The 27007-nt window shown below is 43.3% G+C and overlaps 2 protein-coding genes across 5 annotated transcripts in view; one reads left to right on the forward strand and one right to left on the reverse strand.

Moving 5' to 3' along the window:
- Positions 1-3024, reverse strand: part of LOC125464905 (transmembrane protein 244-like) — an 81676-nt gene extending 78652 nt beyond the window's left edge. For 2 of the 3 annotated variants that reach the window (XM_048557786.2, XM_059654378.1), the window contains exon 1: positions 2495-3024. The gene's annotated coding sequence lies outside the window, so the exon portion shown is untranslated. Of the gene's footprint in view, positions 1-2488 lie in introns of all 3 variants that reach the window. The other variant, XM_048557781.2, reaches the window with a different exon arrangement.
- Positions 2528-18138, forward strand: LOC125464904 (serine/arginine-rich splicing factor 4-like). 2 transcript variants are annotated; one of them, XM_048557770.1, is made up of 6 exons: positions 2528-2738; positions 10311-10453; positions 11383-11495; positions 13301-13515; positions 16056-16145; positions 16787-18138. In XM_048557770.1, exons 1-6 carry the CDS (start codon positions 2632-2634, stop codon positions 17610-17612), a joined length of 1494 nt encoding a protein of 497 aa, XP_048413727.1. In that variant the 5' UTR covers positions 2528-2631; the 3' UTR covers positions 17613-18138. The 2 variants fall into 2 exon arrangements, with proteins under 2 accessions (XP_048413727.1, XP_048413728.1); XM_048557771.2 differs by lacking the exons at positions 2528-2738; positions 10311-10453 and adding an exon at positions 10527-11010.
- Positions 18139-27007: the final 8869 nt, after the last annotated feature.

Consider the following 27007-nt stretch of genomic DNA (forward strand, 5'->3'; position numbering starts at 1 on the left):
AGACAATTTCCCTCCCCAGCCTTGTCTGCTTTCCAGAGGGACGACTCTCTCTGTGACTCCCTTGTCTGCTCCACACTCCTCTCCAACCACACCACACCCAGCACTTTTCTCTGCAACCACAGGAAGTGCTACACTTGCCCCCACACCTCCTCCCCCACCCCTATTCCAGGACCCAACAAGACTTTCCACATCAAGCAGATGTTCACCTGCACATCTTCCAATGTGGTATACTGTATCTGCTGTACCCATTGTGGCCTCCTCTACATCGGGGCTACCAAGCGGAGGCTTGGGGACCGCTTTGCAGAACACCTACGCTCAGTTCGCAATAAACAACTGCACCTCCCAGTCGCGAACCATTTCAACTCCCCCTCCCATTCCTTAGACGTCATGTCCATCCTGGGCCTCCTGCAGGGCCACAACGATGCCACCCGAATTTTGCAGGAACTGTAACTCATATTCCACTTGGGAACCCTGCAGCCCAATGGTATCAATGTGGATTTCACAAGCTACAAAATATCCCCTCCACTACCGCATCTCAAAACTAGCCCAGCTCATCCCCGCCTCCCTAACCTGTTCCTCCTCTCACCTATCCTGTCCTCCCACCTCAAACTGCACTCCCATTTCCTACCTACTTACCTCATCCACCCCTTGACCTGTCCGTCCTCCCTGGGCTGACAAATCTCCTCCCTACCTCCCCACCTACACTCACGTTTACTGGCTCCATCCCGGCCTCTTTGACCTGTCTGTCTCCTCTCCACCTATCTTCTCCTCTAAAGATCCGCTTCCCCCTCTCTCCCTATTTATTTCAGAACCCTCTCCCCCTCACCCTTTTCTGATGAAGGGTCTAGGACTGAAACGTCAGCTTTTGTGCTCCTGAGATGCTGCTTAGCCTGCTGTGTTCATCCAGCTCCACACTTTGTTATCTTGGGTTCTCCAGCATCTGCAGTTCCCATTATCTCTCTCTCCGCACCTTGCTATCTCGGATTCTCCAGCAGTTCCTATTACCCCCTTCTTTACACCTTCTGGGTACAGATCGAACTTAACAGCAAGCAACAGAACATTGCCAAGCCCGAATGTCCTCTCTACCACGACCCTAGATGTGGGGCATGGTGAACGTTTGCACTTTGAAAAGTATGCCGTAAGTTATCAAGCACTTTGGGATGTCCCACGACCAAAGGAACTCTGCCCACGCCAATAAACGTTATCTGGGACGCCCAGAAGATGAAAATAAGAGATAATAAAGTGTGAAGCTGGATGAACACAGCAGGCCAAGCAGTATCGCAGGAGCACAAATGCTGACGTTTTGGGCCTAGACCCTTCATCAAAGAGGGGGATGGGGTGAGGGTTCTGGAATAAATAGGGAGAGAGGGGGAGGCGGACCGAAGATGGGGAGAAAAGAAGATAGGTGGAGAGGAGAGTATAGGTGAGGAGGTAGGGAGGGGATAGGTCAGTCCAGGGAAGACGGACAGGTCAAGGAGGTGGGATGAGGTTAGTAGGTAGGAGATGGAGGTGCGGCTTGGGCTGGGAGGAAGGGATAGGTGAGAAGAAGAACAGGTTAGGGAGGCGGGGATGAGCTGGGCTGGTTTTGGGATGCAGTGGGGAGAGGGGAAGAACTGGGCTGGTTTTGGGATGCAGTGGGGGAAGGGGATGAGCTGGGCTGGTTGTGTGATGCAGTGGGGCAAGGGAAGATTTTGAAGCTGGTGTAGTCCACATTGATACCATTGGGCTGCAGGGTTCCCAAGCGGAATATGAGTTGCTGTCCTGCAACATGCGGGTGGCATCATTGTGGCACTGCAGGAGGCCCATGATGGACATGTCATCGAAAGAATGGGAGGGGGAGTTGAAATGGTTCGCGACTGGGAGGTGCAGTTGTCTATTGCAAACTGAGTGGAGGTGTTCTGCAAAGTGGTCCCCAAGCCTCCGCTTGGTTTCCCCAATGGAGAGGAAGCCACACCGGGTACAATGCATACAGTATACCACATTGGCAGATGTGCAGGTGAACCTCTGCTTAATATGGAAAGTCATCTTGGGGCCTGGGATAGGGGTGAGGGAGGAGGTGTGGGGGCAAGTGTAGCATTTCCTGCGGTTGCAGGGGAAGGTGCCGGGTGTGGTGTGGTTGGAGGGCAGTGTGGAGCGAACAAGGGAGTCACGGAGAGAGTGGTCTCTCCGGAAAGCAGACAAGGGTGGGGATGGAAAAATGTCTTGGGTGGTGGGGTCGGATTGTAGATGGCGGAAGTGTCGGAGGATGATGCATTGTATCCGGAGGTCGGTGGGGTGGTGTCTGAGAACGAGGGGGATCCTCTTTGGGCGGTTGTGGGGTGTGAGGGATGTGTTGCGGGAAATGCGTAGACGCGGTCAAGGGCGTCCTCGATCACTGTGGGGGGGAAGTTGTGGTCCTTGAAGAACTTGGACATCTGGGATGTGCGGGAGCTGAATGCCTCATCGTCGGAAGAATTGGGAATAGGGAATGGAATTAAGCGATACACACTCCCACCGTTTACGCAGATAACGTGTGACGAACCCCGCCGTGTTTACGTCAGGCGGTGTGGTGACGCATGTCGGCCGGGAACCGGAGCAACGGTGATTTCGTGAAAGCGCGCGAGTGAGACAGACAAGCAGCGAGAAAGAAAGATGCCTCGGGTTTACATCGGTAGGCTCAGTTACCAGGCCCGGGAGCGGGATGTGGAGCGGTTCTTCAAGGGCTACGGTAAAATCTTGGAGGTGGACATAAAGAACGGGTGAGTCAGACAGTCGGACACCAGCGAAGAAAATGGCGTCTGTGCGGCGAACGCCCATCAGGTCCCTCGCCACGGTGGAGGCCCCGGACCCTGTGGCTCCAATCGTACTCCTCCCTATTCAAAAAGGGGAGAAACCCGCCTCTCTCTTTTTCCTTTTCTCTGGGAATTGGGTGGTGGGCGAGGAAACGGGCTTTTCTTGATTTCTCTTTGTCTTTGTTGAGGCTGGAGGTGCGTCACGAGCTGCAGAGGCATTGCCGCCCCTCCCCCACGGTGCGCGCTGTTGATGTGCACGCGCTCCTATTCCCCCTGCGTGCGCGCGTCCACCACTATTGTACGCGCTCCGGGTGCTGCGACACTTCACTGCGGGACATTTTCTATCTCTGCTGTTTCTATCGGAACGTACTGTGATATTGGAAGGGGAATCCCGTTCAACTCTGGCTGGGCGGCTGGTTTGCAATGCCCAAGTAACTCCAATACTATGAGTTCAAATCTCAGAGGTTACCATGAACACTGATGCTCAAACTCTCCCCGCGGTCTGATAATACTGTGGCAACTACAAGATAAACGCCTCCGTCCTAAATAGGAGATAACAAAGTGTGAAGCTGGATGAACACAGCAGGCCAAGCAGCGTCTTAGGAGCCCAAAAGCTGACGTTTCGGGCCTAGACCCTTCATCAGAGAGGGGGATGGGGAGAGGGAACTGGAATAAATAGGGAGAGAGGGGGAGGCGGACCGAAGATGGATAGAGGAGAAGATAGGTAGGAAGGGGATTGGCCGATGAGGTTAGTAGATAGGAAATAGAGGTGTGGCTTGAGGTGGGAGGAGCGGATAGGTGTGAGGAAGAACAGGTTAGGGAGGTGGGGAAGAGCTGCGCTGGTTTTGGGATGCAGTGGGGGGGAGGGGACGAGCTGCGCTGGTTTTGGGATGCAGTTGGGGGATGGGAGATTTTAAAGCTTGTTAAGTCCACATTGAGACCATTGGGCTGCAAGGTTCCCAAGCAGAATACGAGGTGCTGTTCCTACAACCTTTGGGTGGCATCATTATGGCACTGCAGGAGGCCAGGATGGACATGTCATCTAAGGAATGAGTGGGGGAGTTAAAATGGTTTACGACTGGGAGGTGCAGCTGTTTATTGTGAATCGAGCAGAGGTGTTCTGCAAAGTGGTCCCCAAGCCTCTGGTTGGTTTCCCCAATGTAGAGGAAGCCACAACGGGTACAGTGGATGCAGTATACAGCACTGGCGGACGTGCAGGTGAACATCTACCGCACTTGCAGATGTGCAGGTGAACATCTACCGCACTGACTCACCCCATCCCAGGCCCCAAGATAACTTTTCATATCAAGCAGATGTTCACCTCCACCCCCTGCCCCACTGCATCCCAAAACCAGCCCAGCTCGTCCCCGCCTCCCTAACCAGTTTTTCCTTTCACCTTCCCCTCCTACTTACTAACCTCATCCCGCCCCCTTGACCTGTCCATCCTCCCCGGACTGACCTATCCCCTCCCTACCTCCCCACCTATACTCTCCTCTCCACCTATCTTCTTCTCCATCCATCTTCGCCCTGCCTCCCCCTTGCACCCTATTTATTCCTGAACCTTCTCCCCGTCCCCCTCTCTGAAAGGTCTCGGCCCGAAACATCAGCTTTTGTGCTCCTGGGATGCCTCTTGGCCTGCTCTTGTTCATCCGGCTCCACACTTTGTTATCTTGTAGACTGATGTGATGTTGGTTTTCTTTGTGTTGCTACAACATTTTGCTTTTGCCTGAATTATATGCAGCAGGGTATGAATGTTATTTTCCTGCCGGGTGCTCTGGGAGTTTTTACCAATTGGGTAAACTATTGAAGGAGAGATAATGGGAACTGCAGATGCTGGAGAATCTGACATAAGAAAGTGTGGAGCTGGGTGAACGCAGCAGGCCCAGCAGCATCTTAGGACCACCAAAAATGACATTTCGGGCCTACCCCCTTCATCAGAAAAGGGGAGTGGGGAGAGGGTTCTGAAGTAAATAGGAAGAGGCAGATTGGAGAGGAGAGTATAGGTGGGGAGGTAGGGAGGGGATAGGTAGTCTGGGGAGGACGGACAGGTCAAGGGGGCGGGATGAGGTTAGTAGGTAGGAAATGGAGGTGTGGCTTGAGGTGGGAGGAGGGGATAGGCGAGAGGAAGAACAGGTTAGGGAGGCGGGGATGAGCTGGGCTGGTTCTGGGATTGCAGTGGGGGGAGGGGACGAACTGGGCTGGTTTTGGGATGCGGTGGGGCAAGGGGAGATTTTGAAGCTTGTGAAATCTACCTTGATACCATTGGGCTGCAGGGTTCCCAAGCGGAATATGAGTTGTTGTTCCTACATCCTTCGGGTGGCATCGTTGTGGCACTGCAGAAGGCCCAGGATGGACATGTTGTCTGAGGAATGGGAAAGGGAGTTGAAATGGTTCGCGACTGGGACGTGCAGTTGTTTATTGCGAACCGAGCATGTGTTCTACAAGCGGTCCCTAAGCCTCCGCTTGGTTTCCCCAATGTAGAGGAAGCTACAGCGGATACAGTATACCATGTTGGCAGATGTGCAGGTGAACGTCTGCTTGATGTGGAAAGTCATTTTGGGTCCTGGGATGGGGGTGCGGGAGCTGTTGTGGGGGCAAGTGTAGCACTTCCTGCAGTTGCAGGGGAAAGTACCGGGTTGGAGGGGAGTGTGGAGCGGACAGGGGAGTCACAGAGAGAGTGGTCCCTCTGGAAAACAGACAAGGGTGGGAATGGAAAAATGTTTTTGGTGAGGTTGGACTGCAAATGGTGGAAGTGTCGGAGGATGATGCGTTGGATCCGGAGGTTGGTGGGGTGGTATGTGAGGACGAGGTTATTGCGGAGAAGGGGTGTGAGGGATTAGATGCGGGAGACACGGTCGAGGACTTCCACGACCACTGCGGGGGTGGGGACACGTTGCGGTCCTTGAAGAACGAGGACATCTGGGGTGTATGGGAGTGGAATGCCTCATCTTGGGAGCAGATGCGGCAGAGGCGAAGGAATTGGGAATAGGGGATGGAATTTTTGCAGGTAGGTGGGTGGGAGGAGGTGTATTCTAGGTAGCTGTGGTAGTCGTTTGGCTTGAAATGGATTTCGTTTCTAGCTGGTTGCCTTGAGCTGGAGACAGAGGTCCAGAAAGGTGAGGGATGTGTTGGAGATGGTCCAGGTGAACTTGAGGTTGGGGTGGAAGATGTTGGTGAAGTGGATGAAATGTTTGAGCTCTTCTTGGGAGCACGAGGCAGCGCCGATATAGTCATTGATGTAATGGAGGAAGAGGTGGAGTTTGGTGCTAGTGTAGCTACAGAAGAGGGACCGTTCCACGTACCCTGCAAAGAGACGGGCATAGCTTGGGCCCATGTGAGTACCCATGGCCACCCACTTTGTCTGTAGGAAGCGGGAGGAATCAAAAGAAAAGTTGTTGAGGGTGAGGACGAGTTTGGCTTGGCAGTCGAGGGTGTCAGTAGAGGGGGACTGGTCGGGTCTGTGGGACAGGAAGAAGCGGAGGACCTTTAGGCCATCTGCATGGGGAATGCAGGTGTATAGGGACTGGACATCCATGGTGAAAATTAGGTGTTGGGGACCGCGGAATTGGAAGCTCTGGTGGAGGGCATGGGTGGTGTCACAGATGTAGGTAGGGAGTTCCTGGACCAAGGGGGAGAAAATGGAGTCTAAATAGGTGGAAATGAGTTGTGTAGGGCAGGAGCAATAGGTCGACCAGGGCAGGTGGGTTTGTGGATTTTGGGAAGGAGATAGAAGCGGGCGGTGCGGGGTTGGGGAACAATGAGGTTGGAGGTGGGTGGAAGGTCACCTGAATTGATGAGGTTGTGGATGGTTTGGGAGATGATAATTTGGTGCTCGGGGGTGGGTCATAATCCAGGGGGTGTTAGGTGGTGTCGGAGAGTTGGTGCCTGGCCTCAGCAATGTAGAGGTCAGTGCGCCATACTACAACTGTGCCTCCCTTGTCTGCAGGTTTGGTGGTGAGGTTGGGATTGGAGTGGAGGGCTGCACGTTCTGTGGGGGGGAGAGGTTGGAGTCAGTGAGAGGAGTGGAGAATTTAAGACGATTGATATCTCGACGGCAGTTGGAGATGGAGTTCGTGGGAGGGTAGAATGTCTGGGATGGTTTCCAGGAGGAGGACTTGTGTTGGAGGCGGATGAAGGGGTCATGGAGGGAGGGTTAGGCTCCTGGTTAGAGAGGAATTGCTTTTTTGGGCTGCTTTATTAAATATGCATGCCCTGATATATAGACGAGCTATGAAGTACAGCCCTCAGCCATCCTTTCACAGATTTGGAATTTAGGTTTTCTGATCATGCTCGGCAATCTGACCAAAATATTTTAAATAATCATAGGCTACTAATTATCAGAGATAACGCAGTGAGGTTAAAATAGTATCAGAGATAATGGGAACTGCAGATGCTGGAGATTCCAAGATAATAAAATGTGAGGCTGGACGAACACAGCAGGCCAAGCAGCATCTCAGGAGCACAAAAGCTGACGTTTCGGGCCTAGACCCTTCATCAGAGAGGGGTATGGGGGGAGGGAACTGGAATAAATAGGGAGAGAGGGGGAGGCTCCCATATCCAGGCTTCTGCATCTGATCTAATTTGCTATAGTGATGGCATTGCAGTGACAGGACATTAAGTAGCAAGGAATACAACTACTGGCAACGTATAAAAGTTACTGAATTTTTAAAATCGGCATACATTTATTGTGTACATTTAGATTTTCAATGAGTAGTTTAATTTTAACCAGGAAGGTAAGTTAAAATATTTTTTATTCAGGAGTTGATCCCAGAAGGTTAAGTTACCTTTACCTTGGCAAAATGTCCCATGAAACTTGACACCAAACAGCTTTAGATATCAGCAATAAAATATTTAGGTCTGTGGGGCATTTTTAAGGAGTGTGATGCAAAGCGGCCTATGGACGAATCTAGCAGCAAAGGTAAATGATTATTCAAGTCTTTAACACAAACCAGAGTTAGAGAAACATGGACCATGGAGACATGTGGGCCTGAGGTTAGTGTCGAGGAAGGGAGAATGCCATGGCAATAAGGTTGAGAGTTTAACATTGAAATGTCATTAAACTTGCAACCAGTGTAGGATTGCAGATACAACAGTGGTGGCTGAATGGGAAACTTGGTGCATATTCAAATGTCGGTTTTGAACGAGTTTATGAAGGGTGAAAGCAGGGCTGCCAATTAGGAACAATCTATAAAATCTACGTGTAATAAAGTCATAGTGGAAGCTTTCAACAAATTACCTGAAGAACATGAGGGGGATAAACACTGCTAACATAAATGCAGTAGGAGGTCTTTTGTGAACAGTTACTTCAACCTCAGATGGAGCATGATAGATTTAGTAGTTGGGATAAGAGTTTGTGGTAGAGTCACAATAGCCTTGTCCATTTCAATATTTAACTGGAGAAAATATCTTCATTTGATACTAGTGAACATTTTTCTAATTAACCTGTTCAGAGATGTTATTCCACAACTCCAGTGGTATGATTTAAACCTAGCGCTTCTTGCTCACTTTGCACTGGCTGTCAAACAAGCAAATGACTATCATCAATTAGTACGTTATTTGAAGCTATCTTTGATCAGTTAATTTCTGCTGTCTCTATTGAAAAACAAACTTAACGTTTATCCCGTTATACAAGATTTTGAAAACTTGCAATATTTAGAAATGCAAGATAATAAAATGTGAGGCTGGATGAACACAGCAGGCCAAGCAGCATCTCAGGAGCACAAAAGCTGACGTTTCGGGATCTCTGATGAAGGGTCTAGGCCCGAAACGTCAGCTTTTGTGCTCCTGAGATGCTGCTTGGCCTGCTGTGTTCATCCAGCCTCACATTTTATTATCTTGGAATTCTCCAGCATCTGCAGTTCCCATTATCTCTAATATTTAGAAATGTCTTGGATTACTAAAACTTAAAGCCCATTTTTTAAAGATCAAATTTGTGGTACATTTAAATGCTTTATGGACTTGGCATGCCAACTTTTAAGGTTTTAAGCGTCAGATCACCATGTTGTGTCTGAGCAGACTTGATGGCCTATTTCTGAACTTGTTTAAAGATTTGAGAATATTTATGTTCAAACCCATCTGCTTTTGGATTTTCACTTCCTTTCTTCTGTCTCTTTCTCTCTCTTCCCTATCCCCTACCCACTTCAAGGTATATTTTAGATTATACTGCCCTCCATGTTTCTGCTACCAAAGTATGTTTGTACATATTTGAATGAGAAATGTAGAAACGGAGAGCAGTTGCTCCTCAAGAATGTTTATCCATACAATAAGGGCCTGGCTGATCTGCACCCAAACTTCATTTACCCACCTTTGTCCAATATATCTCAATATCTTTGTATAACAAAAATCTACCAAGCATGCTCTGATTTTTAATTTACTATTGATTGTAATTACAATTTTCATTTGGAGCAGAGAGTTCCATGCTTCGGCCATCCTTCACCTATGTAGTAATGATTCCTAATTTCTTCTACAAAAAAAATTACGAATATTCAGTACATAACCTATCAATATATTGCAACTGCCATTTCATCAGTCTGTCCATGCCCTGGTAAAGTCTACAACTATCCTTGTTATTTACTGTATTACTAACATTTGCATCAAGGCTCAATATATACGTTCAGGTCAGTTCATATAATAAGTGACCCTAATACTGTGTTGGGGAGGGCGCTTCGTGCGCTGTATGCTTCTCTCCAGTAAGAAAAATTATTCACATCTACTCTCTACCTCCTATTTCTTCGTCTGTTACCTGGTATTGACATATTGACTGTGATAGTTGAAATGTGCAACAGTTACAGCGGGAGTTTTCATCCTTCTGTTGCTGGTTTAAGAATGTGTTGTGTTAGGTTGTTATGAAATGTTTACAATGCATCATGAGAACCAGAATTTCTTTGTGCAGAAGGTAATGGTAGAAGTCAGATATCTGCAGGATATAGTAATATGTGCAAAAGAAGCTGTAAACTGTGAAAACCTGGTCTTTGGAATTATGTCATCTGATGATTAATGTATTTTGCAGAAACACTTTTTTAATTTTTACTTACATGGCAGAAAGTTATTTATTTCAAATGATTAACTCTAGCTGAAACATAATTTCTGACCAGATGAGCCAAATGATCAAACACTTCTACCAGAGGCGCCTGCAGAAGCTCAGTCCTTGAGAGTATTTAGGTTAAAGATTGATAATCTTAAATCTTATCAATGGCATACAGGTTTATAGGGCTGGATGGTGAAAGTCACCAAAGTCTTTGAATGACCGCGATGGTTTTGAATGGTGGTGCACGTTCAAGGCATCAAATTGCTCACATCTATTCTTAGTACATCAGTTTGCGATTTGTGTGCTGGATTAGATTTCTACATGACCTTGGATCTAGGAAAATTCCTTGACATTTTTTCTTTTACTACCATTTACTGCGCAAGTTACAACCCATTGTAGCGTATTAGGATTGTTTGTGCAGATGCTGTGTGTACACTTTGATTCCCAAAGCCACAACCACCACCACAACAACAGTGTGGAATACTTCACATTTCTTTGCTTTTTTCTTGTAGATATGGCTTTGTTGAGTTTGATGATCCTCGAGATGCAGATGATGCTGTTTATGAGCTGAATGGCAAAGAGCTTTGTGGGGAACGAGTAATTGTTGAACATGCGAGAGGTCCTCGAAGAGATGGTGGTTATACCTCTCAACGCAGTAAGCATTTTCATTTTATTAGTTACAATTGGAATTTTTAATTGTAAATCAATTTTAAAAAACTGTACAAAATCTAAATTGCGCATAGAATAGCTAGCAGCAGTTTACATTTGTAATAACTCTAAACATTTGCATGTTAAATTGTTTTCTTTTGGAATTTGTATTTAGCATTGCATATATTTAATGTTCATTATTTGTCAATTTTTGCTAGAGTTTATTATAATATCATTTAAAATTATAATTGAATCGATGTTTTCATTGTGATTGTTGATACCATAGTCTTAACAAAGACCTCAATGTTTTAATTAAAAGAGTCCTTTGAGGCTAAGATGACTGCCTGTTCCATATGCTGGCCTTGGGTTACCTTTCCATGAGTGGCTCTAAGACCTAAGACCATTGACCTTTGGCTGACCTTAAGGAAGCCATGTGACGACTGCTACTCTTGCCATTAGACCTGGGTGGTGAGGACCCCAAGGGTTAGAGGCAGATGTGATAAAACTGAAAATAGGTGCCTGAAATCTTTTTCATGTCAGATATTCTGAAAACCATTTTTCACCGTAAGTATAGATGGTAATTGGCTTAGTGGTTTGGTTACTTTATCAAATCATTATCATTTTCATGTAATCTATTATGCATGCTTGTGTAAATCATTCTGATTCTATTAAAACAGTATCTATAAAAAATAATAATTCTGTTATGTTTAATTCTCATTCAATAGTTCGGATCTGTGAAGTAATAAAACTACAAAGTAATGTTAATTTTTATATTGTAATTGAATGGTTTAGTTTAAATTGCTGGAACAAAATGTTGACATTTAGATGTTGCGTTTATGGTTTTTTTTCAAGAAGACCTATTTTCAGTGGGGAATTAAAATCAATGTATGTGCAGTATCTAAATTGTTACTGTTGTATTTACCTGTCACCTTAAAGGTGGTTATGGTTATAGAAGATCTGGAAGAGACAGATATGGACCTCCAACCCGTACAGAATATAGACTAATTGTGGAAAATTTATCTAGTCGGTGCAGCTGGCAAGATTTAAAGGTTTGTTAATACTGCGCATAACTGAAACGTTTGTCTAAAGTAAATGTGAAGATTGCTTTTTTTAAAAAGAGAAGGGAGGGAGGATGTTTACAAAACCCCTTGTTTGACCTGGACCTAAACAATGCAAGGAAATATTCTGAAATGAAGTTTAGCTGTAGGTAACTAGATGCAAGTTCACCTCGTAACATTCAGTTCCATTTAGTGTTTTTTTTAATCTTTCCAGTTTAGCAAGATTTGATCTGGATGCCCAGATCTAAAGTGTGTGTGTGTGTGTGTGCGCGTGTGCGCGCGCGTGCGTGCCGTTCAGCCATGTAGACTGTGAATGCACAGCTGTTTGATCCCGTGCGGTGTTTGATACCAGTACGTGGTTAATACAGTTGCCATGAGCGCATTTGGACTAGAGCGGGGGTTAACATCGAGATCCCTTCTCTTGAACTCTGTTGAAAAGTGCACCTGAGTGGAAATCAGATGAGAACTGTCAGGTTCAGCTTTGATAACCCAAACTGTCATGCAGTCTCTCATTAAAAGATTAGAGCATGATGGGTTTCCTTAAAATATACCCCAACTAAAATGAATGCCATTTAAAGGAATGGGGAAATAATTGACTTTTAAAAAGCTATTTTTAATATTGAATATACCTGTACATGTTTCAATAACTTGTTTCATGAGTACTTTTTGAGCAGATTCCTGAATATAATGCACCGTCCAATGATCAAAATAATGACCTATGACCACGTATCTAAATATAAATTTGTAATATAGTTTCTGGGCCTGTAGAATAGAAATGGCTGAGTATTTCAAAGACTTAATAAATGTGAATAATGTAACACTAACGTAAAAATTACTCTAGATTTAAGGAAATTGAAGTGGAAAGCAAAAATGGAAATTGTAGTACCCGAAAATATTTTTACTTGTTCTCGGGATGTTGGTGATGATGGCAAGACCTCATTTATTGCCCATTCCTAGTTGCCTTGAGGTGGTGATGGTTGGCTGCCTTCTTGAACCACTGCAATCCTTGTGGTGATGGTGCCATAAAAGTAGACAGTGGAACGTCAGGTGGATTTCATTTCTGAAGGTAAAGTGCCTGCATAAGAACCACTGGAATAGTATGTAAGGTTGAAGTTTAGAAGCAGGATTAATGATGGATGTTTAGAAATTTACCATTTTAAAAATATTGAACATGGTCATAAATAAGGAGTGTTTTCTGATATTCTTAGTATTGATCATTGGTTTTAGGTGAGATAAAGGCAGTTGCTGGAAGACAGAAGGCAGTCGGCAAAAGCGTATACTCAACAATGTGATACAAAGTATCAGGATTGCTGATCAGATAATCTGGTCAAACGATTACTTCCTTGTTTATAGTGAGAAGTACGAAATGTAAAAGCTAATTTTATGGCCTGAGATTTATATTTTAACCAAATACGTATCCTGAAATATAATTCCAATCAATATTCATGTTGCAAGTTACATTGGATTAGATTTTTTGATCAAACCACTAATGCAAAACTGCAACATGTTCACATCGTATTTCATGGATCTTGGCAGTAAAAAATTATTTGTAAAAGACTGCTTTAATTGAGGTAATGTGAATGAGTTTGGTTTAGTTCAGAATGATTCATAAAGTGTAATATACCAGTTTAATATTTTTATGTAGCTGACTAGTAATTATAAAACTCCAATAATTCTTAGACAATATATTCATCTGCATTGTTAGAAGTTTTAAATCTGTCTGTAGATGATGAAATAATAAAAATAAGAAATACTGAATGCAACGTAAAGAGTGAAATCCTACTGTAATTTTGTAGGATTATATGCGTCAAGCAGGTGAAGTTACATATGCAGATGCGCACAAGGGAAGAAAGAATGAGGGAGTCATTGAATTTAAATCCTATTCTGATATGAAAAGAGCACTTGAAAAATTGGATGGCACTGAAGTTAATGGCAGAAAGATCAGATTGGTTGAAGACAGGCCTTCGTCACGGCGACGACGCTCATATTCTAGGAGTCGCAGCCATTCAAGGTATTTCTGCATTAATTTTAAGCATGATGTTGAATGTCAGCAAGAGTTTGTCAAAATTTACAGAATTTTTTGTTATTGAAACTTTTTTTAAGGACTGAAAACCTCCCACCTAAATATCAAACTATTTCAAATTATATTTGCTTGTGGTTTTACCAGAAAACAGATTTAAGTAAGGCACTTTGTATGTTCCAAGATCAATATCGTAAAGAATATCTGCCGTCTTTGTTCAGGTTGGCCAGAGTTAATTTTGATTCATAGTTTTGATTGATTTGTAATGGCTCTTCACAGTGTGGCTAATGCTATAATGTTGCTGTCTGTACCAATATTGATTTGTTTAACCATTTATTATCTACAAAATTAACCGTGTCACTTCTCATAGAATCCCTACAGTGTGGGAGAAAGTCATTCAGCCCATCAAGTCCACACCTATCCTCAGAAAAGCATCCCACTCGGACTCCACCCTCCCACCCCCGCCAGTTTCACTAACCCTGCGTTTCCCAGGGCTAATGCACCTGGCCTGTACATCTCTGGACACGCTGGGCAATTTAATGTTGCCAGTTCACCTAACCCTGTGTTCTTTTGGGCTGTGGGAGGAAACCGGAGCACCTGGAGGAAACACCCATTCGAACAAAGGGAGAATGTGTAATCTCTAAACAGACAGTTGTCAAGGGCAGAATCGAGTCCAGGTCCCCGACGCTGGGAGGCAGCAGTGCTAACCACTGTGCTGCCCTTCTAGTTGACCTCATTTTCTTTATATCCTCCATAAATCTGAACTTATTCAAGACTCTGCCCAAATCCTTTCTATCTTGCATCAAGTCCTGTTCAGGCATCTGTGTTCACTGGTTTACGTTTGATGTCCCCTTAATAAACATTATTTTAAAGTTCCATTACGCTCATTCAGAAGGCTTCCGTACAGCACATTTATAACTTTCAGACTACAGTCTCTCCTGTCTTCAGCTCATGTTTGCTATTTATGCATGCCCTCTTTATCCCCTACGATTGGAGGTCATATCTTTATTGCTTTTGGCCCCCATTCCAGATTGCCCTCCCTAGATGTCTTAAAATCTACCTCTTTGATCACACATTGACTCATCAAAACAATGGAAGATATATTAGTACATATCACTTTCTTTTTGTCCCCACCCTTGATGCCTTTATCTTCCTGTTAACTTGATAATAAGTTTTAGAATTATTTCTCCTAGTTTCTCTGCCTACTTCTTTAAGGCCTTCTTCAAAGTTCAGCTGTCTTATGAGGCTTCTGATCACATCATGTTTAGAACATAGAACAGTACAGCACAGAACAGGCCCTTCAGCCCACGATGTTGTGCCGACCATTGATCCTCATAGAACATAGAACATAGAACAGTACAGCACAGAACAGGCCCTTCAGCCCACAATGTTGTGCCGACCATTGATCCTCATGTATGCACCCTTAAATTTCTGTGACCATATGCATGTCCAGCAGTCTCTTAAATGTCCCCAATAACTTTGCTTCCACAACTGCTGCTGGCAACGCATTCCATGCTCTCACAACTCTGTGTAAAGAACCCGCCTCTGACATCCCCTCTATACTTTCCTCCAACCAGCTTAAAACTATGACCCCTCGTGCTAGCCATTTCTGCCCTGGGAAATAGTCTCTGGCTATCAACTCTATCTATGCCTCTCATTATCTTGTATACCTCAATTAGGTCCCCTCTCCTCCTCCTTTTCTCCAATGAGAAAAGTCCGAGCTCAGTCAACCTCTCTTCATAAGATAAGCCCTCCAGTCCAGGCAGCATCCTGGTAAACCTCCTCTGAACCCTCTCCAAAGCATCCACATCTTTCCTATAATAGGGCGACCAGAACTGGACGCAGTATTTCAAGTGCGATCTAACCAAAGTTTTATAGAGCTGCAACAAGATCTCACGACTCTTAAACTAAATCCCCCTGTTAAAGAAAGCCAAAACACCATATGCTTTCTTAACAACCCTGTCCACTTGGGTGGCCATTTTAAGGGATCTATGTATCTGCACACCAAGATCCCTCTGTTCCTCCACACTGCCAAGAATCCTATCCTTAATCCTGTACTCAGCTTTCAAATTCGACCTTCCAAAATGCATCACCTCACATTTATCCAGGTTGAACTCCATCTGCCACCTCTCAGCCCATCTCTGCATCCTGTCAATGTCCCGCTGCAGCCTACAACAGCCCTCTATACTGTCAACTACACCTCCAACCTTTGTGTCGTCTGCAAACTTGCTGATCCATCCTTCAATCCCCTCATCCAAGTCAGTAATAAAAATTACAAACAGTAGAGGGCCAAGGACAGAGCCCTGTGGAACCCCACTCACCACTGACTTCCAGGCAGAATATTTTCCTTCTTCTACCACTCGCTGCCTTCTGTTGGCCAGCCAATTCTATATCCAGACAATAAAATGTGAATTTTCTTTTAATGATAACATTTCCCAAGATGCTTCAGTGTTACTACATTAAGGATGCTATGTTAAACGATAAAATTGAATTTGATTTTTTTCTCCTTTTTTTAAACTAACATCAACTAGGTCTCGTTCTCCAAGCAGAAATCGTTCCCGTTCTCATAACAAGAGTCGAAGCCATAGTGGAAGCAGTAAGAGCAGTCAATCTCCATCTAGGTGTGTGTTTAGCATCAGTTCACTTTCATGTACATAAAATATTGGGCTCGGATTTCATGCTCAGTTTCTGCTTTTGCTTTGAAATTGAGAGATGAATCTTGAACATTAATTTGACATGAAAGGAAATCTAATTGAAATTAACTGAGGTGCAAATTTTCTGCGGAAGGGCAAATAAAAGACGTAAAAGAAGTATTAGTAATTTAAAAGCATTTCTCCTGCTGAAGTCTTAAGTATTTTGTTAATTATGTTGAGAATGTAATTTCAATGCAAACATGGAAAATTACAGATATGAGAGTAATCCAGGAAGTTTGTCATTTGTAGAAATCTGTATAATACGGGGGCTGAAATGGTATGCATACATTTACTTTGTGTCTATGATGAATGGCAGTTTTTGCATTCTCTCTGAAACCTCACCAGTTTGGCACAACAGCATGTTTATAAATAACACACAGCTTGACTGGGATTGTTGTACAGAAACTGAGAGGCAGTAATATACTTTCTGAACAGATCTGTCAATAAAATATAATGCTGCAGGGACAGATAAATCATGTCTTAAATCTGTTTTTGTAAATTAAGTTAGTGTGTAGCTTGTTTTGATTCAACTTATTAATGTTTAACATTTTCAATCCTTTTTTTTCCAGGTCTGGCACCCACTCTAGGAGCAAAAGTGGAAGCCGAAGCAAAAGCCGCAGTGTGAGCAAGAACAAAAACAAGAGCAGGAGCAGAAGTAAAGAGAAGAAAATCCGAGCAAGTAGTAGGAGTGGAAGTGAGGGGAAAAGTAGGAGCAGGAGTGTTGAAAAGATGAAAGACAACAATGAAGAAGAAACTGAGGTCAGAAATGAAAATGGCGAGAAAGAAAGGAGTGTTAGTAAAGAGAAGAGTAGAAGTCGTAGTAAGAGTAAAGAAGGTGAAAACAGTGTTAGTAGAAGTAGAAGCAAAGAGAAGGATAAGAGTAAGAGTAAAAGTAGAAGCAGGAGCAAAGAAAAGAGTAAGAGTAGAAGTCGAAGCAAGAGCAAGGAAAAGAGAAAAGGCAGGAAGAGGAGCAGAAGTGAAAGCAGAAGTCGGAGCCGGAGTCGGAGCAAAAGTGAGAAAAATAAAAAGCGTAGCAAACGTGAAAGCAAGACTAAAAGCACCAGTAAGAGCAGGAAGAGAAAAGGTGACACGGAACAGTCTAGGTCTAGGTCAAGATCAGAATCAAAAGAAAAAGAGGAAGAGGCTAGGGAAACAGACAATGAGAAAGAAATTAAGGGTGAAGGTGGAGATATGGATGGGGAATCAGACTCTAATGAACAGACAAAACCAAGTCCTGCATCTTGTTCTAGGTCAAGATCCAGATCGAAGGGCAGAACTAAATCTCGTTCCAGGTCCAAATCGATCACCAAAGCTGAATCACATTCAAAGTCATGTACCCCTTCTCGGTCTGTGTCGAGATCTGTGTCTCGTTCCAGGTCACGCTCAAAGTCCTAAGTCTTACCCTGCCCCCCCACCCTCTACATTTTCTATGAAAACTTTGACATTTTTTTTCGGCAGGTCTGTTAGCTGTACCACAGACATTACAAACAATAAATGCTGTACATTTTTCATAATAGAAAAGATGTATTTAGTGCTAAATTAAAATTTAACGATGGCCCTATACTGTCAGGAGGACTCTTAGGTAGGCATGCTGTATTCAGAGTAATGCCCATCGCTGCTGATTCTTTTCATATGTATAATGAAGTCTTTAAAAAGTTACATTCAGCTGTATTGATCACTTTAAAAATAAATTCTGTTTCCAATGTTGTGGACTTCATAGCCAAAACACAGCAAATTGTAAAATTTTGCCAATGTAGTGTAATCAGAATGTAGAGATTTTCCTCCATTGTGAGGGGGGGAAAAAGAAGCTCTTTGCCCAAGTTTCTGCTTTTTAAAAGTTTTTTTTCAGCTGGCTGACGTGCGTTGCTTTTGTTTTTTGTTTGGTTCAATACAATGCTAATAAATGTCTGCCTGGAATCCATTGTTGACTTGAATCATTCGTTGTATCCAGAAAAGTAGCTGCAAGAAAATCAACAGCTATAGATGAACTACTTAAACTCGGGAAAGAAGGGTGATGAGCAACTGTATACATTTCGAGGGCATCAAAACAAGTGTTAAGAACACATTATTTTGTTTTATGCTTAAACTCTCGTCTCTTACAGTTCGGTTGATCCAAATAAAAGCATTTTGACGTGATGAACATATAAATCATGAGTAGGCCATCTCCTCTTTGAGCCAGCAACACTATTCAATAAGATCATGGCTGATCTGATTGAGTGTAACCTCATGCACATTTCTCTCTCTTCCAATAAACCTTTTGGTCAACAAGATATCTATCTACCACTGCCTTAAACATTTCTGAAAAATTCTGCTTCCTAAGAAGATGGAAGCAGAATTCCAAAGACTCAACCGCTAGTGAAAATTACACCTGAACTTTCCTTGAATGGGTTGACTGCTAGATTTTACATCAGTTACCCCCCCCCCCCCCCCCAATTCTCTAGACCTCTTGTAAGGTAAACTGTTCTCTTCATGCCTATTCCTCAGTTCTGTTTCAATCAAGTCACTTCTAATTCCACCAGATACAAACCTCCCCTGATGAACATTTCCTCGTAAGACAATTTATCTGTTCCAGGTATTGGTCTAATAATCCTGTCCTGAAATGACTGACCTTCCTGAAATGGGGTCAACCAGTTTTGTGCACATTATTCCAAATGTTATCTCATCAATGCCCTGTGTAGTTGAAGCATAACCTAATTATTTGTAATTTGTCTCGCAAGGGCAGATGGATCAACATTGTCATGTCTCCACATCTCAGGTCTGCAGTTGGGGCAACATTTAGGCAATGTTTATTTTTAATGCCTTTCTCTATTCATTTGTGGATGTTTATTGTCTGGGCCAACATTTAGTACCCATCCATAGTTGCCTGTGACAAGGTGGTAGTGAGCTGCTGCATTGAAGCACAACAGGCCATGTGCGATTGGTAGACCCACAATGCCTGAAGGGAATTCCACAATCTTGACCCAGCAACAGTAATATATTTCCAAGTTAGGGTGGCGAATGGCTTGTTGGGGAAACCTGCAAGTGGTGGTATCTGCTGCCTTTGTCCTTCTAGATCATTGTGGTAGTGAGTTTCAAAGGTGCTTTGAATTTCTGCAGTGCATTTTGTGGATAGTAGCAGTGTGTGCTGAATGTCGTGGAGAGAGTCGATGCTTGTGGATGTGGTGCCAGTCAAATGGGCTACTTTGTTCTGGATAGAGTAAAGCTGCTAAAGTGCTATTGGAGTGACAGGAAAGAGGGGAGTATTCAATCACTGCAGACTTGTGCTTCATAGATTTGCAGGCTTTGTGGAGGCAGGGGTGAGTATTCCAAGCCTCTGACCTGTTGTGGCTGCTATATTTATGCAGCAAGTCCAGTTGAATTTCTAATCGATGGTAATCCTCAGGATATTGATCGTGGTGCATTCAGTGATGGTATTGCGTTGAAAGTCAATGAGTGGTAGTTAGTCTCTGGACATTACCTGGCATTTATGTGATGTGTGTTGCTTGCCATTTGCCAGGCCAAGCTAGATATAGTCCCGAACTTGATGCATTAGAACATGAACTGCTTCACTATCTGAGGAGTTAGAAATGTTGATGAATGTTACACAATCTTTGGCAAATATCTGCATTTCTGACCATTTATGATAGAGGAAAGGTCAGTAATGAAGCAGCTGAAGATGGTCCTTGCTTCCACTCTGAACTCCTGCAGAGATGTCCTCGAGTTAAGATGGTCTGACTTCCAAAAATCATGATCATCTTCCTATGTGCCAGGTATGATTCCAATCAATGGAGAGTTTGTCCCCTGATTCTCATTGAGGGCACACTGTTGAATGTGACCCTGATATCAAGGCCTGTCTTGCCTCACCCCTGGAAATTAGTGCTTTTGTCCATGTTTGAATCAAGGCTGTAACAATGTCAGGAACTGAGTGGATAATTTCACATTTTGCAGCATAATACTGACTTGATATGACTTGAAAATTTTTTTGTAGCGTCTTTGTTTCCTTTTCATAATTATTTTCATAAATGTTCACACAGTAAATCAGAAGGCTGAAAGCACTAAAAAGACCCTTCAGTTTGGAATTCTGAGACCAAAATAAATCATTGGCCAAAGATGCAAGCTGAAACAAAACAATAAAATGACATATTTCATTATTAAAGTTTGCTGTGGCAATAATTCAACATTAGACCTCTCTTTGTATTTTGTCATGACTATATATGCAACCTCCTGATTTGTATATAACCATCCTCCCTTAGATGATGAATTGGTACTCCATCTTGAGCAGCATTTGGAAGAAACTGAGGGTGGCAAGAGCACAACTGTACTCTGGGTGAGGGATTTCAATGCTCACCACTAAGAGTGGCATTGCAGCAGTAGTACTGGTCAGCGTGGGCGCATACCAAAGGATATAGCTGCGAGACCGGGTCTGCAGCAGGTGGCAAGGGAACCAACCAGAAAAAAAAATGACCATCTTTATGCATCTGCAGTTGGTAGATTGGTTTGTCTTTGATAGTATCAGTAAGAGTGACCACCGCACAGTCATCGTGGAGATGGAAGTCCCATCCTCATACTGAGGATAACCTCCATTGTGTTGTGTGGCACAGTGCTAAATGGGACTGAATTTGCATAGATCTTGCAACTCAAGACAAAGCATCCGTGAGGCCCTGTGGACCACCACCAACAGCAGCAGAATTGTACTCCAGCAGTCTGTAACCTCATGGCCTGACATATCCCACACTCAACCATTAACATCAAGCCAAGGTATCAACTGCATTTCAATGGAAAGGGCATGTCTAGAACAGCAGCAGGCATACCTGGAGATGAGGCCCTGACAACATTCCAGCAATAGTACTGAAGACTTGTGCTCCAGCATTTGCTGCACCCCTCGTCAGCTCTTGCAGTACAGTTACAACACTGGCATACATCAGACAATGTGGAAAAATGCCCAAGTATGTCCTGTATATAAAAAGCAGGACAAATCCACACCGCCCTGTCAGTCTACTCTCAACCTTCAGTAAAGTGATGGAAGGTGTCATCAACAGTGCTATCAAGTAGCACCTGCTCAGCAATAACCTCCTCACTGACATAATAAAATGTGAGGCTGGATGAACACAGCAGGCCAAGCAGCATCTCAGGAGCACAAAAGCTGACGTTTTGGGCCTAGACCCTTCAGAGAGGGGGATGGGGTGAGGGTTCTGGAATACTGACACCCAGTTTTGGTCCAACTAGGGCCACTCAGCTCCTGACCTTATTACAGCCTTGGTTCAAACATGGACAAAAGAGCTGAATTCCGAAGGTGAGGTGAAAGTGATAGCTCTTGACATCAAGGCTGCATTCAGCCTTGTGTGGCATCACAGAGCCCTAGCAAAACCGGAATCAGTGGGTATCAGGGAAAACTCTGGTGATTAGTATTATATCTGACAAGTAGGAAGATGATTCTGGATGTTGAATGTCAGCTATCTCAGCTCCAGGACATCACTGTAGGAGTTCCTTAGGGTAGTGTGATTGGCCCAGCCATCTTCAACTGCTTCACCAATGATCTTCCTTCCATCATAAGGTCAGAAGTGGGGATGTTCGCCGATGATTGCACAATGTTCGGCATTCATCACTCCTTAGACACTGAAGCAATCCATGTCCAAATACAAAATCTGGACAATATCCAGCCTTGGGCTGACAAGTGGCAAGTAATATTCATGCCACACAAATGCCAAGCTATGATCATAACTAACAAGAGACAATTTAACTACCACCCCTTGACATTCAAAGGTGTTACCATCACTGAATGCCCCACTATCAACATCCTGGGAGTTGTCATTTGATCAGAAACTCAACTGGACTGACCATATAAGTGCAATGGCTACAAGAGGTGGCCAGAGGCTGGGAATACTGTGGCAAGTAACTCACCTCCTAACTTTCCAGAGCCTACCCACCATCTAACCTTCTACAAGGCACAATTCAGTAGTTTGATGGAATATTCCCTACTTACCTGGATGAATGTAGCCCCAACAATACTCTGGCACAATGCAGCCCATTTGATTGACACTGCATCCGTAAGCACTCCACTCCCTCCACCACTGATGCTCAGTAGCAGCAGTGTATACTGTAGGATTGAGCAAAAATCCCCATATTCTGAAATCCTGAACTAAAATCCAAGACTTTGCAAATAATTTTTCAAAGTTTAAAAAAAAGCAGCTGGGCTATGCTCTCAAAAAACTGCACAGAGAGAGATACCTGATTGGAACCATTGTTCAGCCTGAAAATCCAATTCACACCTTAACTCTAAAAGAACGATTAACCAGGCCTAACCTTCTAGACAGAAAGTAACTTTTAACCCAGACATTACGGAGCCTATACAGTTACCAAGACTTTCAACTTCAATCAATATTCATTTAGAGAGAGATCGGACATTCAAACTCAATCAAACTAAATTCACACATACTCTCAACTATCAGAAAGCCAACTACCTCAAAGAGAACACAAGAAACACAATGAATAACACAGTTTTAAGAGGAGATAATGGAGCACACAGTCTGTACAACTGATCTGGGAGTGGGAGAGCCTTCTCAACAACAAGCTCCTGCAGAAACAGCTTCCCCACAGGCTGCAGCCCCAACAAGAAACTTTGGAAACAAGAGCCACTTAGGGATCCCAAACAGCTTTGAACCAAGAGCTAACTGCACAGTTATCGATGGAGAATCCTGATGCCAATCCCAAAACCCACCTGCACAGCCCCGTTTTGCACCAGGGGAACCAACAGCAACCAACCATGATCAGCAGACCTGAAACCAACATCCTCCGAAACCCGCTGACCTGACCACGAGGCCTCAGGGACATCCTGAGGTGAAAACTGGCTTGCAAAACCACCACAGATTAAGAAAAAAACCAAGTACTTACCCAAAAAATCCAAAACATGTCCTACCGCATCACCAGGCTGAAGGTCCACACCACACGAAGCCCTCACCGAAGCACCGGGAGCAGCAAGTAGGAACGTTCAGCTGCCCTTCAAAGTCTCATTTATCCCCAGCCGTCAGTTTATATTCTTGAGAATCCAAAATAACGAATCTAGTTACCAGGGAGTGGAAGGTGGGTGCTGACACTGCAAGGAACCCAAGGCTAGGAAGTCTGATTAAAGTATCTGTGTTTAAAACTATTACTTAGCTTCGAATAGCATTTAACCTGTGTTTAATTTAATAGTGTATTTAAGTACTGCCCTCTATATAGCTGATAGTGTCAATTTTATTGTTTTGTCTTTGCCTTTATTTCTTGTAATATATTCCCCTTTTGTATTTAATAAACACGGACATTCCTTTTCCCCTGAAACACATGTCTACTACCTTTTTCATTTCACATTCCCTAAATAAATCCAGTGTCAGAATGAGGGATTTGGAGCTGATTAGAACCACCTACAAATCAACAAATTACTGATCGCAAACCAAAATCCCTACAATACTATCTACAAAATGCACTGCAGAAATACACAAAGATCCTTAGACAACACATTCCAAACCCATGATAACAAAGTGTGAAACTGGATGAACACAGCAGGCCAAGCATCTTAGGAGCACAAAAGCTGACGTTCCTTCAGCTTTTGTGGTCCTAAGATGCTGCTTGGCCTGCTGTCTTCATCCAGCATCGCACTTCGTTATCTCGGGTTCTCCAGCATCTGCAATTCCCATTATCTCTGATCAAATTCCAAACCCATGACCACTTACAACTAAAAGGACATGAGCAACAGACATATGGGAACACCACCACCTCCAAGCTCCTCTCCAAGTCACTCACCATCCTGACTTGAAAATATATTGCTGTTCCTTCACTGTCACTGGATACAAAACCTGGAATTTACCACCCCAGGGGCATTGTGGGTCAACCCACAGCAGATGGACTGCAGGGGTTCAAGAAGGCAGATCACCATCACCTTCTTAAGGGCTACCAGGGACTGGCAATGAAAGCTGGCCAGCCAGCAACACCCACATCCCACAGCATGAACAATTCCTTTTAAATTAGGCTTTTGCACTTTGAAGATGAGTTACTACTCATGCATGACCTCTGATCCATACAGTGGAGAATTTTCCCTCTGATTCTCAACAAGTCCAGTTTTGCTGTCGATCATATCATGTTTGGTGCAATTCCATCCTAAATTCAATGATAGTTGCTATTGCTTTGGAGTTAACCTCTTCTTTTACTATTTTTGGACCAAAGGTGTAATGAGTTGAAAAGCTAAGGGGACCTGGCAAAACCCAAACAACCTTGGTGAGCTGCTAATTTCTGAGCAGGTGCTGGTTCATAGCACAGTCCGTGACAGCTGTAATTTCTTTTTGAAACAAGTTATAAAGACTATTATTTTCTGTAGTTTTGAGTATTGACTGAAATATGAAAAGGATAGTTTTAAAACCTAAAACTGGAATGAATTGCTGCACATTTAAAAGGCAAGGTACCAGCATTTGTTTTAAGTGTTTGTTCAACTAGTTGGGGAGGTTAAATTGCAGATAAATGGAGTGAGGGGGTAGGTACAAAGTGAGATTCTGTGGAGTGATGACCATTTATTGATGACAGAGTTTTCTGCTTGTGAACAACTGTATTGGTCCATTGTATTTCAGGGGATGGTTTCAGATTTTTGAATCATTGGAATCTCTTCCAAGGCAGATGGTCCTGTACAAAAGGGTTGCAGTGCAAACTAACTGGAGGGGTATCAGCATCCTGGCAGGGAGATTTCCTAGTGCAACTCAGGTGGATTTAAACTAATAAAGCATGGAGATGGGAACCTAAGCAGCAGGTAAGAATGTGAGCAGAAGGCAGTGGTTAATAGGATAAACAGACAGACCCAGTCTAATTACCATAGTGTGCGAAGGAATCATAAAAAATCAAAATGAGAGTTGAAAGTTGGGATAAATGATGAAAATGAAGGTCAGTATTATCAAGGATTAATAAATAAGGTTGGAGAGTGTGGAAGTGAAATGCACAAGACAATATCAAAAGAGGAGGACAAATCAGTAAAACCTAGTTTAAAAACCTCGTACCTAAATGCATACAGTGTTTGGGAAATATTTGATGAGCTGATGGCACAAATATAGACAAATGGGTACGACCTAGCGTGGATTATTGAAACATGATTACAGGACTATCTTGTCTGGGAGTTAAATATCCAAGGCTACTTAGTATTCTGAAAGGAGAGACATGAAGGAGCAGGGAGTGGAGTTGCTTTATAGGTTAAGGATAATATCAAGACTGTATTACGAAATAATATTTGTTCTAGGGACCAGAACATCGAATCAGTTAGGCTGGAAATAAAAAGCAAGGCGAGAAACCTCTTGGGTAGGAGTAATTTACTGACCCCTGAAAAGTACTTCCAAATTAGGGAAAAGTATAAACCAAGAAATATGAGGGCTTGTATGAAGGGCACAATGGTAACTATGGGTGATTTTAACATGCATATTAGCTGGATTAATGAATATGGCAAGGCTAACCTCAAGGAAAGGCCTATAAAGTCTATGAGGCATTTTTTCTTAGAACAAGATGTTGTGGAGCCAGAGGACCGGCTACTTTAGGTTTGGTATGATGTAATGAGGAAGGATTGATAAATGAACTTGTAATAAAGGATCCTCTTGGACAAAGTGATTGCAACATGCTACAGTTTCAAATTTAGATCGAAAGAATGAAGACTGAGTCGCATGCAAGAATTTTAGTGTTGGACAAAGGTAAGCCTGAGGAAGGAGCTGGCCGTAGTGGACTAGGCAAAAATATCAAAGGACAGGACAGTTGAAGAACAGGGGCAAATGCATAGAGAGAGACTAAATACCTCTCAATTACAGTATATTCCTGAGAGGAAGAGGATTTGTAAAAAGGTGGAAAATCATCAATGGCTTATCAAAGAAGTCAAGGATAACACAAAGGCAAAAACTAGGGTACATCAATCTACAAATGGTAATGGCATTTTGGAGGTTTGGAAAAATTTCAAATGTTAGCAAAGGGTTACTAACAACAAAAGAGTCACGCTGAAATATGAAAGGAAACTAACGGAAAACATCAGCACTGATATCAAAAACTTCTGTAAGTGTATAAAAAGGAAGAGAATAATGAAAGTAAATGTTGGTCCTTTACAGGATGAAACTGGGTGAGGTAATAATGGGAAACTCAGAAATGGTAGTGGCACTAAACCAATATTTCGTCTCTGTTTTAACAGTGGAAGACAATTTGTTCCCAAAAACTATAATTACTACAGATGAACTTGGTGTAATTACTATAACTAGAGATATAATATAAAGTAAACTGATGGAATTAAAGGCAGATAAGTCCTTGATACCTGATGGCCTACACCCTAGGTTTCAAAAGAGGTCATCGAAGATATAGCGGATGCATTAATTATAATTAGTTATAATATTTCAAAATACCCAGGATTCTGATTAGCGTAGAGTGGCTTAAATAGAGGATTGGCTGACTGACAGAAAGCAGAGGGTTGGGATAAAAGGGCCCTTCTCTGGATATAAACTGTAACTGGAGCGGTGTTGCAGGGTTCAGTTCTTGGACCTCAACTATTTACAATCTACATAAGTGATCTGCAAGCAGGAACAGTGTACAACGTAGCAAAATTTGTGGATGATACTAATATAGGTGGGGAAGCAGGTTGTGATGAGGAGATAAAGTGTTTATTGATAAGCGAGGAGAATGGACCAGAATCTCGCAGAAGGATATCATGTTGATAAATGCGAGGTTGTTTATTTTGGCTAGAAAAATGAAAATGAAAATTATTATTTAAATGGGAGGCAGATTCAAAGTGCATCAGTGCAGAGAGATCTGTGTGTCCTCGTGCATGA

Source organism: Stegostoma tigrinum, chromosome 24 (genome assembly GCF_030684315.1).
Source record: "Stegostoma tigrinum isolate sSteTig4 chromosome 24, sSteTig4.hap1, whole genome shotgun sequence".
NCBI lineage: Eukaryota > Metazoa > Chordata > Chondrichthyes > Orectolobiformes > Stegostomatidae > Stegostoma > Stegostoma tigrinum.

Coding starts and splice junctions, on each gene's coding strand:
- LOC125464904 (XM_048557770.1), top strand. CDS start 2,632: ATGCCTCGGGTTTACATCGGTAGGCTCAGTTACCAGGCCCGGGAGCGG. Junction 11,496..13,300: donor GCAGCTGGCAAGATTTAAAG/GTTTGTTAATAC, acceptor GTAATTTTGTAG/GATTATATGCGTCAAGCAGG. Junction 16,146..16,786: donor AGCAGTCAATCTCCATCTAG/GTGTGTGTTTAG, acceptor TTTTTTTTCCAG/GTCTGGCACCCACTCTAGGA.